General features: G+C 39.7%; 1 protein-coding gene across 1 annotated transcript; it reads right to left on the bottom strand.

The window, feature by feature from the left end:
* Nucleotides 1–1,137: 1,137 nt before the first annotated feature.
* Nucleotides 1,138–3,600, bottom strand: LOC147885146 (serine carboxypeptidase-like 46). Its single transcript, XM_087397277.1, has 10 exons — nucleotides 3,429–3,600; nucleotides 3,191–3,292; nucleotides 3,008–3,103; nucleotides 2,806–2,898; nucleotides 2,629–2,714; nucleotides 2,139–2,414; nucleotides 1,869–2,017; nucleotides 1,664–1,759; nucleotides 1,428–1,545; nucleotides 1,138–1,308 (listed from the first exon to the last, which is right to left on the bottom strand). Exons 2-10 carry the CDS (start codon nucleotides 3,258–3,260, stop codon nucleotides 1,138–1,140), a joined length of 1,155 nt encoding a protein of 384 aa, XP_087253403.1. The 5' UTR covers nucleotides 3,261–3,292; nucleotides 3,429–3,600.
* Nucleotides 3,601–13,387: the final 9,787 nt, after the last annotated feature.

Genomic DNA, 13,387 nt, shown 5'->3' with positions numbered 1-13,387 from the left:
TTTTGAGCTTTCAATTTTATTGCGTTTTGGAGTTGTAATATTTTATTTGGAATTGTAATTAAAATGCGGTTGGCTATAAGAATTGAATTACATAATGTGGATATGGGATTCTTGTAACTATATAGCATACACAACATACACAGTATTCTGTAAAATTTATTAAAAAAAAAAAGCGTGTTTATCCATGTGTTTAAAAATGCGTTTATATTCGCGTCTGTCTGTTCGACTTGCGTCTATATGTGCGTCTATAAACGCGTTTATAAGCGCGTCTATTTATGCGTCTAACTGCACGTCTATACATGCGTGAGTCTGATATATAGACGCGTAATTAGACGCGGGTCTCCAGATGCACAAATAAACGCGCAAATAGACGCGCCCGTAAGTTTTTTATTTAGTTCATGAAACGCGTCTATGCGCGCGTCTATCTATGGGTGCTTTGTCTTGTTGTGAATGTTTTTTCTTTCAGCTCCCACAAAGCCTTCGAGTCACTTTACATACCTGGTTTGGCTTAGAACTTGGTGTTTGTGGCACACATGCTTTAGCTTCTTTGCTATTTGTTTCTCTTACTTTTGGTATACATGCTTTGCCTTGTTTACTCTTTGTTTGTCTTAGTCTTTTAGCACTGCCATTGGGACTAAAACTTACATATTGCCTATTGTTGCACTGTAGTACCTCTCTTTCATGGTGTAGACTCAAATAACATGCATGATACATTCTATATTTCTCATATTGCCTCCAAAATGACTCTAAAAATAGTAATGTATCTCTCACATAAGGACATTAAAATTTCCTCTAGGAAATAAATTATGGGATTCTTAAAGTTTGAGAAAATTTTTAGAGGGGGCATAAGGAAATATTGCTAAAAATAGGTTACATAGGTATTTAGAAAAGAATCCTTAAACGCATGTGATATAGACATATTACACTAAGTGACCCCCCTGAGAGAGAGACTTTGAATGTGTACTTTAATCATATTATCCTCAGTCAAGATTCCAACTTTAAATAGTTATTTTTACCAAGCTATTGAAATACCTGAATTCATGGATTAGCAATGGCATCCTAGTGTTGTATGCATGTAGATGTACGGGGCTCTAGCACCCTTCACAATCGATGATTTCATGCAAATACAAATAACATTCAAGATGGTTGATAATTTGGTTGTTGAATGGGTAGAAATGTTCCTTTGATAAAGGTGTGGAACATGGTGAGGGCTCTTGCAGGTTGAGTAAGGGGCACCAAGTGTGAAGCCCCTCTCATAGTTGCATAGCTTAGAATACCATCACCATAAACTTGAGTCCATCCTGCAACCTGGAGTCCATTTGTAAACATTTAATTGAAACTTCAAAGGATGTCAAATCAATTGCATCACTTGATTCCTATAATTACTAGTAGTTTTGGTGGTACTTTTAGTTTTGGTGGTTATCTACCTGGCCCTTGTGATACCAAGCGTTGTATGAAACTGTCGTCTTCAAATTTAGATCCTTTGCTATCTTGTGGATTATGGTGCGGGTGCCAATAAGTGGAATCACACTGTCTTGGTCTCCACTGCAAAGCAGCAACTCATATTAAATACAACTATAACCTTGTAGTCTGCTGCTGCTCTTGTAGAGGTGTAGACAATGCCTTGGGCATTTCTCCCATCAAGTGAAATGGAAAGCCTTACCTATAAATGAAAACACGGAGGCCACTAGCAACAAGCTTGCTGATCACGTTGATAGTTCCATGCCGAACTAATTCCAAGTGGTCATACTTGAGAACACTGTTGTGGAGCATATAAGATGATTTAGTACTACACGGGCTGACATATTTCCATGTATAAGAAGATGGATTAATTAGGCTTTCGGATAGTATTCTAGGGGAATAATTACCTTGAACAAATTGTCCAGGGGTAACCTAAGCTCGTTGTGTTAGCATGGAGTGCTTGCTGTACTTCTGGCATGTTGAGGTAAGAGCTGACCTCATTCAAGATGCATACGTCTACTCCCAAGTTGATCTGTGGCATATTCTCTACAGCTTTCTGTTTGAAGAGATTGCATGCAGCAAAAAAGCCAATCAATAGGCTTATGTGTGCATGACAAGAGTCATAGTTATATATACAAAGCAAAATGACCAGCAAAAAGTTTGTTCGGAATGCTTACTCGCATATTTATCAGGCTGGTGGCTTGCATATTGGAGCATACATCGATTGTCACATCGTAATCATTAATAAATTTCCCCTGCTGCGTGAGCGCAACGTTCATAGCATCGACACATTTTTGGGGTGTCGTATAATTGATATAGTCTTGTAGGTACGTTGTCCAGTCGCAGGAAACGGAAAGCGCCTTTGTGGCCTCATCATTATGAATGCCATGTGACCAAAAGAACTCTGTCCTAGCGCCTTGATCCGTTACCCAGTCCAAAGCTGGGTTGCCAATCTATGGTCAGGCCATCATGCATTACGTAAGTGTGTCACTAAATTTACAGACAAAACTTCAAAGGCTTTAGGGGCTTTAAGGTAAAATTGACTACACTTTGTGAGGATTATTCATGGTAGAGGCATCCATCAGCTGAGGTTACGCATGAGTGCTAATTCTTTATGCAAATATTTTGTTTTGAATGCAAGAAACTCCTGCTCGACATGTTACTTACCGATATCGCTTTCAGATTGAGGACGGCACGCCCGTTGGTGTGCATGTACTGCATGACGAGAGTAGCCAATTGTGGAACATAATGCCCTGCGCATGGTAGAGACACACGTTTGGGTTAGTAGGGAAGGTCTATGTGAAGAAAATGAACTTACTGATCCATCAGCTTTTGTGAACGCACCTGCGTAGCTCTCGCCTGCAATGTAAAAATCTCTTCCCTTATACTCGGGGAATTTGTCCAGCCAATTGAGTAGAAACGCGAAATTGTCTTGAGCTGTAAGAATATTGAGGGTTCAGAAGGAAAGTCAGCCATCAGCAATGACTCTTTAAACCATCAACTCGTTCCACACTAAAGGATCGGGGAGTTGTAGTATTTGGGCTACCTGTTTTCGCATCGTTCACCCCTATGTAGTCATTGGTGTTATTGGAGTAGGAAAATCCGACGCCAGCGGGAGATTCCAGGAAGAGCACGTTCGCGACTGTGAAGCGGAACCAAACGAGACTAATCTCAGATGTTATCTACAGGTAAGCTAAATCGCTAACTAGCCGACTGGACGTGCACGTACTTTTGTTCCATGATTGCTTGTTCCTGAGGATACCACTTCCACGAGGTCTGAAAGGACCGATTTCCGTCATCCCTCCGCCTCCTAGCGAGGAGCAGCCAGGTCCTGCGTCTCCAAACAATCAATCATCAAACAGAGGTGGCAAAAGCACCCTCGAGCAAAGAGTTCTCCAAGCTATAAACCCGCATCCATGATCATAACAAGCTAGGCGAAAGAACCGAGAATTATGGGAAGAACGAACCTCCATTGAGCCAGAGGGTCAAAGGCTTGGTTTCGCTATCGTGCTGCGCCTGGACGAAGTAATAGAAAAGGGCACGGCCTGCTTGCTGGTCGACGGTGACGTAGCCAGCATATTGGTTGAAGGGCACGTGAGCTTTCTGGTGAGGCAACGAGTGGATGAGATCGGAGTAGGGAGCTGCATTTATGAATTGGGAGGCGATGGAGGTGATACATAAGAGCAAGAGAAGCGGTTTGGAGTAGGAGAATATCGGCATGGACGGAAGCTGCGAAACACCCAGAACGAACTGATCCAATGGATGGAGTTACGGATACACAGGGATAGCGGTTTGGGTGGAAGCTACGAAACCGAGACAGACCAAGGAAATGAGGGAGACGGGTATTTGACGAGGAGTTGATGGGGAGGAAAGGAAACGACGAGCAGTGGTGGAACTGAGCTGATGTTTCGAAGCTGCCGGCCAACCAACAACCATCGTTCATAGAACTTTCCAATATATGGGCGGCAGCTCAGGCACCTAAGAGTACGTTCCCGCCTGAGCGGAGTAGCCAAGAATTGGCATTTTTCATCCACGCCCAGACGGATCCATGGCATTCGACTGCTCGCTGGAGACGAAAATTTGAGTCTCCCAGCGGGCATTGCGGTGCTACCTCCCTGACACAAGGTTTCCAGCCAGTACGCTTACCTCAATGCACAGCTGCAGTCACGTGCAATCGGGTCCCATGCCTTGCAGTGACTCATCGAGAGGTATGTGGGAACCCATGCTGCCGAATGCTCCGTCACGCCAGAACCTCAACGGAAATGGTAGGAAGACCCACACATAAGAATGCGCTCTAAGGATTCATTTGACCGCCCTTTTACGAGAAGGGGACCACGACATGCAAGCAGAACAAAAATGCTATGATCGCAAGCAAACACTGGCATTGCACAGCAAAGGTTCCCACGAAGGCAAACGCTGACGCCATACCAAAAAAGGCAAGGATTTCAAAACATCTGACAACATTTTAGAGATGGAGTGCTGGAATGAACCATGGTCTCTTGCTAGGGTGGAGAGCAGAATTTTTGCTCTCCACCCGAGCATTACGGTTCCATGAATTGACAACGTAGACTACGGGATTATCTAGAAAACCTAGTAGGATATTTTGCACTTTATTTGTGTCAGCCACACCACATTCATAATATTCCCGATATCCCTAGCTAGCCATTGAATCCAAGCTCCTTGATTTCGGTGTGTGAATACAATCCTTCACTACTACACACAGGCCCTATTCCGACGCTTAAGCATCGATGTTTAGCGTGCGCGGGGCGTTAATCGTGGATAACCAAAGCGGGATTCATTAAGTGTCGCTATATAGCAACTTTACGCAAGTATCACTATATAGTGACGTTTAAAGAGCGTCGCTATATAGCAACACTTATTAGACTTGTGAATTATCGTTATATAGCGACACTGAGATAGTTTCCTATAGCGATGTTTTACAGAGAGTGTTTTTTCCCATACCAATCTTAAAAGATAGTTTCTCCCAATAACAAATTTTTTCCCCTTTTCATACATGTTTGATCTTTTGAGAGAATACAAGTACAAGAGCATGTACATCAAGCCTTTGAAGCTCATATATTCATGTCCAAGTTTGAGATGAAAAAAATCAATGAAGAGCATTTACATCAACGGCTTCATCTTGAGCCAAGTCTAATGCACCAAATAAGTCTATCTTTAACTCTATACTGAGTTGATCTCCTATATCATCATCGTACTCTAGCATCGTACGTTCACCTAAGACTTGATCATCTTCTTCAATAAAGTGTGATGATTCTTGATGATCGTCATCTTCTTCCTCAATATCGTGGTCTCCATCTTCCTCCCATACGATGTCATTATGCGCATGTTCTTCTTGGCTCATATTGTGATCTTCATCTTCTTCGCTAGATCCATCTAGATCAATTAGATCCGGCATTGGTAGTGGCATCTCCATATCCACATCTCTATCTTCAAAATTTTGCTTACTTTGTGGTACAACTTGGATCACGTACCACCATCTTGGATTAGAACGATCCGAATGAAAAACCACCTATATTGAAGATGGATGCCAAATGTCATCAATTATATATATGAAATTATGCTTAAGTATATATATTAATGGATCTTTAAAAATGAAACCTTCGATTAATTAAATCATTAGTATGCACTTGCTCACAATGCTCAGGAAGAACAAAAGTATCACTTTCATCGGTTGGTGGAGTCTATTACAAAGAAACCGCTACTGTCTTTTCTCACTATCACATGAGGACCATTGTAAATAGTTCTAAACCATTTTACATCCAGAATGAAAATACTAAATCGTTTGAAATCAATTTCATGGATTTCGCGTATGGTTCCACAATAATCCAACTGTGAGGAGAGAAGATTGGTATCCAAAGCACTTGCTCGGCTATCTTGTGTGAAGTTAGCCATGACTCCACAATCATACGTGACTCTCTTGAATTGATGCATTGCATGCGAAAATGTCATCCATATGACCATAATGCACTGTACTTTTTGTACTACAAAAGAGCATCATAAAAACAATGAAGATGCATCTATTTTATAGCGTATATTGCCACAAATAATTACTTAATTACGTCAAGAGGTAAAACTTACATTCATCATACATCTAGATGATAACTCTTGCTCGCACTCGTTTATTATCTCTCCATCGTGTTTGGCTTTACGTAGAACCAGTTGTAGCCAATCAAGTGACATGTGAGCGGGGAGAAGGGCGAGATTTCATGGATATGGTTGCGATCGCCTATACATTACTCTGAATCTTATCCTTGTATTTATTCTTTCTGCTTTGGCTGCTTCATATCTCTCAATCCACTTCTGCATCTCCTTGCTATTGAGGATACAAAACTTATTGAATTTCTTCATTTGCTCTTCGCTCATCTTTCTTTCAATCCCTTTTCCTTGGGGAACCTTGCCAATGATGCAATCATCATCCTTGTTATGCCAAGCTTGCGGCATATCGGGATCCGTGGATGCAAGAAACTCCATGATATATATTAATGACTCTTGCACAAGCCATCCCTCTGTCATGCTTGCTTCTAGTCTTGCTCTTTGTCTTGCAAATCCCTTCAAAGTTTTCATAAACCGCTCGAGAAAAAACTTCCACCGACTATGAACGGTATGGTACCTGTAATGGCCACCTCATCAACTATGTGCACAAGCAAGTGCACTTGAGTTATCATAATGCTTGAGGGAAAGTGCTTCTCAAGCAAGCATACGGCTTCGATGGATTCCACCCTAGCCTTCTCGATGCTCGATATGGAGATCTCCATATATTTCACATGCCCATGTAAGATATATTCATAATCAATCTACAGATTATTCAGCTTAAATTGAAGAAAATGCAATCAATGGGATTAGATAGTAAGCATACCTCACAATATCACTTATCTTGAATATAGCATTTCTAACCTCTTCTTGTAAGCACCCTTTTATTGTAATTGGGAGGATGAACTATCCTCGGGGGGGTCACTATATATAAACCCTCTATACCACGTGCGTTCAAGGCCTATTTCTAAAATCCCTTATCTGTAAATTTTTCATTAATAAAATGTACCCCTTTTCTATACAAATCTGTAAAATTTTTCCAAAACTATTTTAAATAGTCCCTTATGTATATTTATTTATGTAAATTTTAGAAATAAAAAATATCCTTCTGTTGAACTCACGTGATAGGGTTACATATGATGAGTGACCCCCCCGAGGAACTATCAAAGCAACAAAGAAGTCATGTCAATAATATAACATAATCATAATTACACTAACGCATCACGATTATCGATACACTAATCCTACAGCTTAGTAATAGACACGGAGTTGCTTAATAATATCAACCTTTATTGCATGCTTAATAGTGATGTGATGAAAAGATGGGCGACAAGATATGAGGACGCAAAGGCAAGAAGACAAGGAGAAAGGGCCCTCTTTCGTACACACCACGGATCTCATGTGCCGTACCCTCAGCATCTAGGAGCACTTCCAAAGGATATTCATGTGGATTGGCTACCTGACGAAATGGAGAGAGTAGAGAGAGATGAGGGGATGCATATCATAATGGAAGAATGGGAGTATGCTAGGGGATGCATGAGCAAGGTCGGTATATAGAATGCTATGCATAAGGTAGGAGCTTTCAACAATTTACATTGCTTATTTAATTAATTTTGTCTTGGTATAGTGTACTATGTTCAATGCTATATGGTGTGAGGGCAAGCATTTTTTAACACAATGGATTGATGATAAGAGAAACACACAAGATTGTAGCATCATTGCTAGCTTTAAGGGAGCTAATGGAGCCATGGATGATTATTGTGGCATAATCCAAGATATTAAATTAAGCTTGACTTTCAATACTTCTTTGTGTATGTTTTAGATGTAAAGTGGTTTGAGGATGTGGCAGAAAGAGGCCCTAATGCAACAATCAAATGCCATGCAAGTGGCTTTGTAACTATTGACTCCACAAAGTTTTGGCAAAGTAAAAAGGACACACTAGTACTACCGCAACATTGTGAACAGGTATTGTACACACATATAAAAATACTCACTTTTAAATATTTGATACCTTCAATGCAAGGAAACTAACATGATTATATTTGTGTTTGAATTAGGTTGTCTATCAACCAATGGTGCAGATAATAATAGGTGGTGGCATGTCATACCTATTATGCCACGTTCCAAAGTGATGTATAGTACATTTACTAATATGGAGCATATGGAGGATGATCATGGCCATGGAGGTGATGATGACCGTGATACGAGAGAGGAGGATGATCATGAGATAGGAGATACAGATATTGAGGCCATTACCTGTGAGGACGAGCCTACCATTGGTGATGCTAATTTTGATGAGCACATGTGTAGCACAAGTAGTAGTGGGTTGAATGTATTTGTAGATCTCAACACTGGTTTCAATTTTGAAGTAGATAGTTTGGCAAGGGTTGATCTCATTGTGGATGAGATTGAACTGTAGCCCATCATTGATATTGGCAAAACTATTTTACATATTGTCTCATTCTCCTCACCTCACTTAATTTCTGTATATTTGGGTTTGCCAAAAAGCATTGATATTTTTATTAAAATTATGTGCTTTGGTAATCATGGGCAATGTTTGGAAAGCAGTGATGTACATTTATCAACTTGCACCAAAATCTCACATTCTATATTCTCTATTTTGCATTTATAAAGGCATCTAAATCTGCATCTAATTCATAGTGTAGATGGGCTAATAGATGCACTATTAGACACGCTATTAGACACGCAAATAGATGCGCCCATATTTTAACTATTCTAGCAGTGCCTATAGACATGCCCGCTATTTTGCGCATCTATCAAGTGCGTCTATAGTTGCTTTTTCTTGTTGTGGTCTTTTTGTTGGCCTTGCTAGCTTTCTTAAAGCTTCCCATTGTTGCCTAGCATGTGCAAGCATATACAATGTTTGCTATCTGCGAGCATTGAACTAGCTCCATATTTGGATAGTTCATAATTATTCTAGCTCATCAAAACCTATTAAGATTGATTAAAAAATGAAAACACATTTCACAAGAACATATTGAACAATTCAACCAAGGAAATAATATTCAAAAAAAGGAAAGATTATTAGTGTACCTGTACAAAGCTTTTGCAGCTTCAGAGACTGACTTAATGTCTTAAAGTCTTTTGGTAGTGTCAATTGAGTGTTGCCCAGAAATAACAATGTAGTCCACATGATAAATGTCCTCTTTTTTCAAAGTTTTTAATGGGCATTCATTATTTCTATCAAAGGGTACTAAATCTGCAGTTGTGCACACTCCACATGATGTGGTGCTTTACAAAACTCCATAACCAGTCTTCACACCATGGTTTCATTACGTGGCCTATACACATAATTAACTCTTGCCTCGTAACACCTCTTGACATCAATTTCAAAACTTGTCTCATACCCAAATGGATAGAAAGCTTTCTACCGCATTAAGGATGCTGCACCTACCATGAATTCCATCTCATCCTTTCCCAAGGTCTTTGTATATGGTGGCATCGTGTCAAGGGGCTCTATCAATGGTGGACCAAGATGCAAGTCCTCTTTATCTATTTTACTCTTCTTTCGCTTCGGCATTTTTTGATCTATTTTTTGTCTTTTGATTCCCTTTTTTTTCTCTATGTTTTCCTACACAGTTTTGAACCCTGTTCTTATGTCTGCCATGCAATTGATTCCACAATCGCACAATGTGATTCGGTGTTGTACCTCCCACCCAAGATTTTTCATTGAATCTGGCTTATTATTGAAACTTGCCACCATCCTTGTAGCCTCAAATTTATCCAATGTTTCCCTGACGATTACGTCGTCACCTTTCTTAGTCTTTATCATAGCAATAATGTATGGATTTGCTTTACTATCCATAGCCTCGTGCATATCATTTACCTTTCCAAGAGTGTGCCATCCCTTCCCTATCCCTCCTTTAGTAAACATTGTAATCTCCCCCAAACATTTATCGTAATCCATTCCATGTGTATCCACATACCATTCAGCTAGATCAATGACTTTTAAAGCCTTCGTCTCTTATGTGGTGACTTTTTTATCTGAACCATCCATCTTGTCTGTTGGGTTTGTTATCTCATTTGTTGGGTTTGTCATCTCTTGCTCATGATGGGTATCCATTGAAATCTTGATCATTAATACAATAGTGGTATTACTATTAAGTTTATGTACATGAAGCAGTCATAGATGATACACCATAACACACCAAAAAAAAATATTATAACATCTTAAATATGTCTTAATCTAAGATTCGTACTAAGATGCGCACTGTCATAAGCACAATTAACAAAGCCTAGCCATTGTGTTAAGCACCCTTGGTGTTCACTCACACACACACAAACACATTCAAAAACTTTTTGAGTTTCCTAATCGACCTTAGGTCAATTTGTACTTCATAGAGATTAGTGATCAATCATACACACAGACATGCCACACAAATTGGTTCTTGGACATTGAACAAACACACAAACACACTCTAAGACCTCTACACACACTCTAGAAATTAACCTTGGTTCAATTTGAGAAATGAAGACATAGGGTGGTGAACAAAATGGCTAGGCTTTACAAATCGATCTAAGGTCGATTTGATGATCACTCACACACACATCTCTCTCTCTCTCTCTCTCTCTCTCTCAAAGCAAACACTTTGCAAATCGAACCAAGGTCAATTTGAAGTATGTGTAGGCGTGTCTTGTAAGATGTTTGTGTGTGTATGAGAGATCATCTACATAGGGACATGTGAGTGATCTTCAAATCAAGCCAAGGTTGATTTGCGGTGTGTGGAAATATGCTTTTGAATGTATATATCTATTTGTATAATCTCTTTGAATGTATATTTAAGTGTACACATGAAGTGCAAATCGACCTAAGCTTGAAGTGTTTTAAGGTGTCTCAATGATCATCTACGTAGGTTTTGGTCAGTGATCATCCAATCAACCCAAGATTGATGAATGTGTTTGTATATTTGGACATGTTACAATGCATTTTCATGTATATGTGAATGATAACAAACATTCATGAAGTGTAAATCAACCCTAGGTCAATTTGAAAACTCCAAGCATGTTTTGAATCTATTAATGTATTTGTAAGTAACCATCAAATCGACCCGAGAGTGTGTTACTCTTGAATATATTATGCATCTTTAAGCAACATTCAAAATCGACCCTAGGTCGATTTAAATACTCCAAGCACGTCTTCAATATATTGTGCATCTTTAAGGGACCATCAAATTATTGCAAGGTACATTTGAAGAGTGTGTGATTATGATACTTATGTTTGCATACCTGAGTGATCTCATCTTTCAAGTGTGTTTGAGTGTGCTACTTCATTTTTCATGTGGCAGTGATCACCAAAATTGACCCTAGGTTGATTTCAAATTTCTAAGCATGTCTTGAATATGTTGTGTATCTTTAATCGACCATCAAGCCATCAAAAGTTGGATTTGAAGAGTGCGTGATTGTGATACTTCTATTTGCCTATGTGAGAGATCACATCAAATCGATCCAAGGTCGATTTGAAAATATCAGCTAATTGAGTTATCAAGCCAAGGTTGATTTTAAAATCTTGGCCATTTGAGTGATTATCAAATCGACCTTAACTCCATTTGCATAGCCTAGTCATTGTGTTTAACACCCTATGCTTGCAATTCTAAAATCAACCCAAGGTCGATTTCAAGTGTGTTTTAGTTTGTTGTAGAACATATCTATATGTTGATTTGGAGTGTGATCATGTTAGCTGTGTATGGAGTGCAAATCGACCTTTAGTCGATTTACAAACCCTGTCCATTGTGTTAATCAAAGATTAGCACTTCTTAAGTAGACCTAGTGTGGAGTGATTATCAATGAAATCTACCCAAGCTCAATTTCTCAAAGCTTTCATATTCTCTTACAATATATGTATGTGTTTTTCTTACATTCTTAAATCGACCCAAGGTCGATTTGCAAGTTTTAGTTTTTGAAATTATGGAAATAGATTTCAAACATCAATTTTAAATTAAACTTTTCATTTTAAAATTTGACTTTCATGCTTCAAACTTTACTTTTATATCCTTAAATCGACCTAAGGTCGATTTACAAGTTTTAGATTTTGAAATTTGAATTTGGATTTTAAACTTTAATTTAAATTCAAATATTTATTTTCAAATTTCATTTTCATATTTCAACCTAACTTTCAAATTTCAAACTTCTCTTTCATATCCCATATTTCAAATTGGTGAGGGAGACAAAGGTTCTTACTTCAAACTTCCCTTTCATAGTTCAAATTTCAAATCTGACTTTGACATCTTGAGAGGAACATGGAGATTACTTGGAGGACATTGGAACACCGCTAAAACTTCAGTTTCAAGTTGTGTGCGAGGTAAGCTTGCAAACCTTCTCTTTGTTGTAGATCTTGGTAGGTTTTGCACTTCCAAAATTTAAATCATGGATGTTTAATCAATGCGAAGCGAGAGTTGAAGAAGAGAATGGAAAGATCGTAAGAGAGAGAGAGAGATTGCACAAGATGAACTCACGTAATCCTTGCTTTCTAATCTATCTTCAACAATGAAAGTAAAACCTTATGTAGCAATCTATTTTTTGCTTTCTGTTTGCAGATCCTTTCCGTAAACACCTTTCTATTGTCCCCTCCGTTGGGCTGTCTGCTTGTGTAGTTTCATTTGCTGTATCATTTTTTCGTCTTCAACTTCCCTCTTAGGATCTTGCTGAGAGATATTTCTCTTTCTTTATTTCATTTCGAAGTTGCCTCAAGATCAAGTTCATGGTTGTGGTTGTGGTTGGCTGCCTTTGTGGAGCGTGTTTGGCCGCCTGTGTGCGTCTCATTCATTCTGTCTACTTTAGGAGATTTGGCAGCCAGAGGCTTCGCCTTCACAGACTTGGGCTTTGGAGATTTAGCTTTCGGAGCCTTCTTTGCAGGAGACTTCAGCGGAGCAACCTTTACAGGCGAAGTCAGAAGTTGCCCTAGCAGAGAGAGTTGTAGGCTCAGTAGCTCGACGGTGGCGTGAAGTTGTAAGGCTCGACGGCGGTGAAGTTATAGGGTGGCATCACAGTTGTAGGCTCGATGATGTCACAGTTGTAGGCTTTGACGGAGAAGTAGAGAGGGAGTGTGAGGCTGCTGAGAGCATTGGGAGGCGGCGTGAGAGCATAGGGAGGTGGCTGTGAGGTGGCATGAGAGCAGCTATGAGGCAGCAGAGAGGGATCTCGAGGTGGCAGAGAGGGAGCTTGAGAGGTGAGATGGCCAAGAGGGAGCTTGAGAGGTCAAGCGGTCGAGAGGGAGGTGAGGCGATAGAGAGGGAGCTTGAGGCTGCATGCTAGGGCATAGAGGGAGCTTGAGGCAGAAGCAGAGAGGTAGAAAGAGTTTTAAGAGAGAAAGAGAGAGCATGAGAGGGAGAGACGGCATGAGAGGGAGAGACAACGC

This window comes from Dipteris shenzhenensis, chromosome 26 (genome assembly GCF_047967505.1).
Source record: "Dipteris shenzhenensis isolate YYH24624 ecotype China chromosome 26, Dip_SZ_1.0, whole genome shotgun sequence".
Taxonomy (NCBI): domain Eukaryota; kingdom Viridiplantae; phylum Streptophyta; class Polypodiopsida; order Gleicheniales; family Dipteridaceae; genus Dipteris; species Dipteris shenzhenensis.
Note: the sequence above shows the minus strand (reverse complement) of the source record. Positions and strands in the feature narration are given on the sequence as shown.

Excerpts from the sequence above, each read along its gene's own strand:
- LOC147885146 (XM_087397277.1), bottom strand. The coding sequence starts at position 3,260 with ATGACGGAAATCGGTCCTTTCAGACCTCGTGGAAGTGGTATCCTCAGG. Across the intron at positions 2,415-2,628 it reads TCAATCTGAAAGCGATATCG|ATTGGCAACCCAGCTTTGGA; the intron begins GTAAGTAACATG and ends GCCTGACCATAG. Across the intron at positions 1,309-1,427 it reads CTTGGTATCACAAGGGCCAG|GTTGCAGGATGGACTCAAGT; the intron begins GTAGATAACCAC and ends AATGGACTCCAG.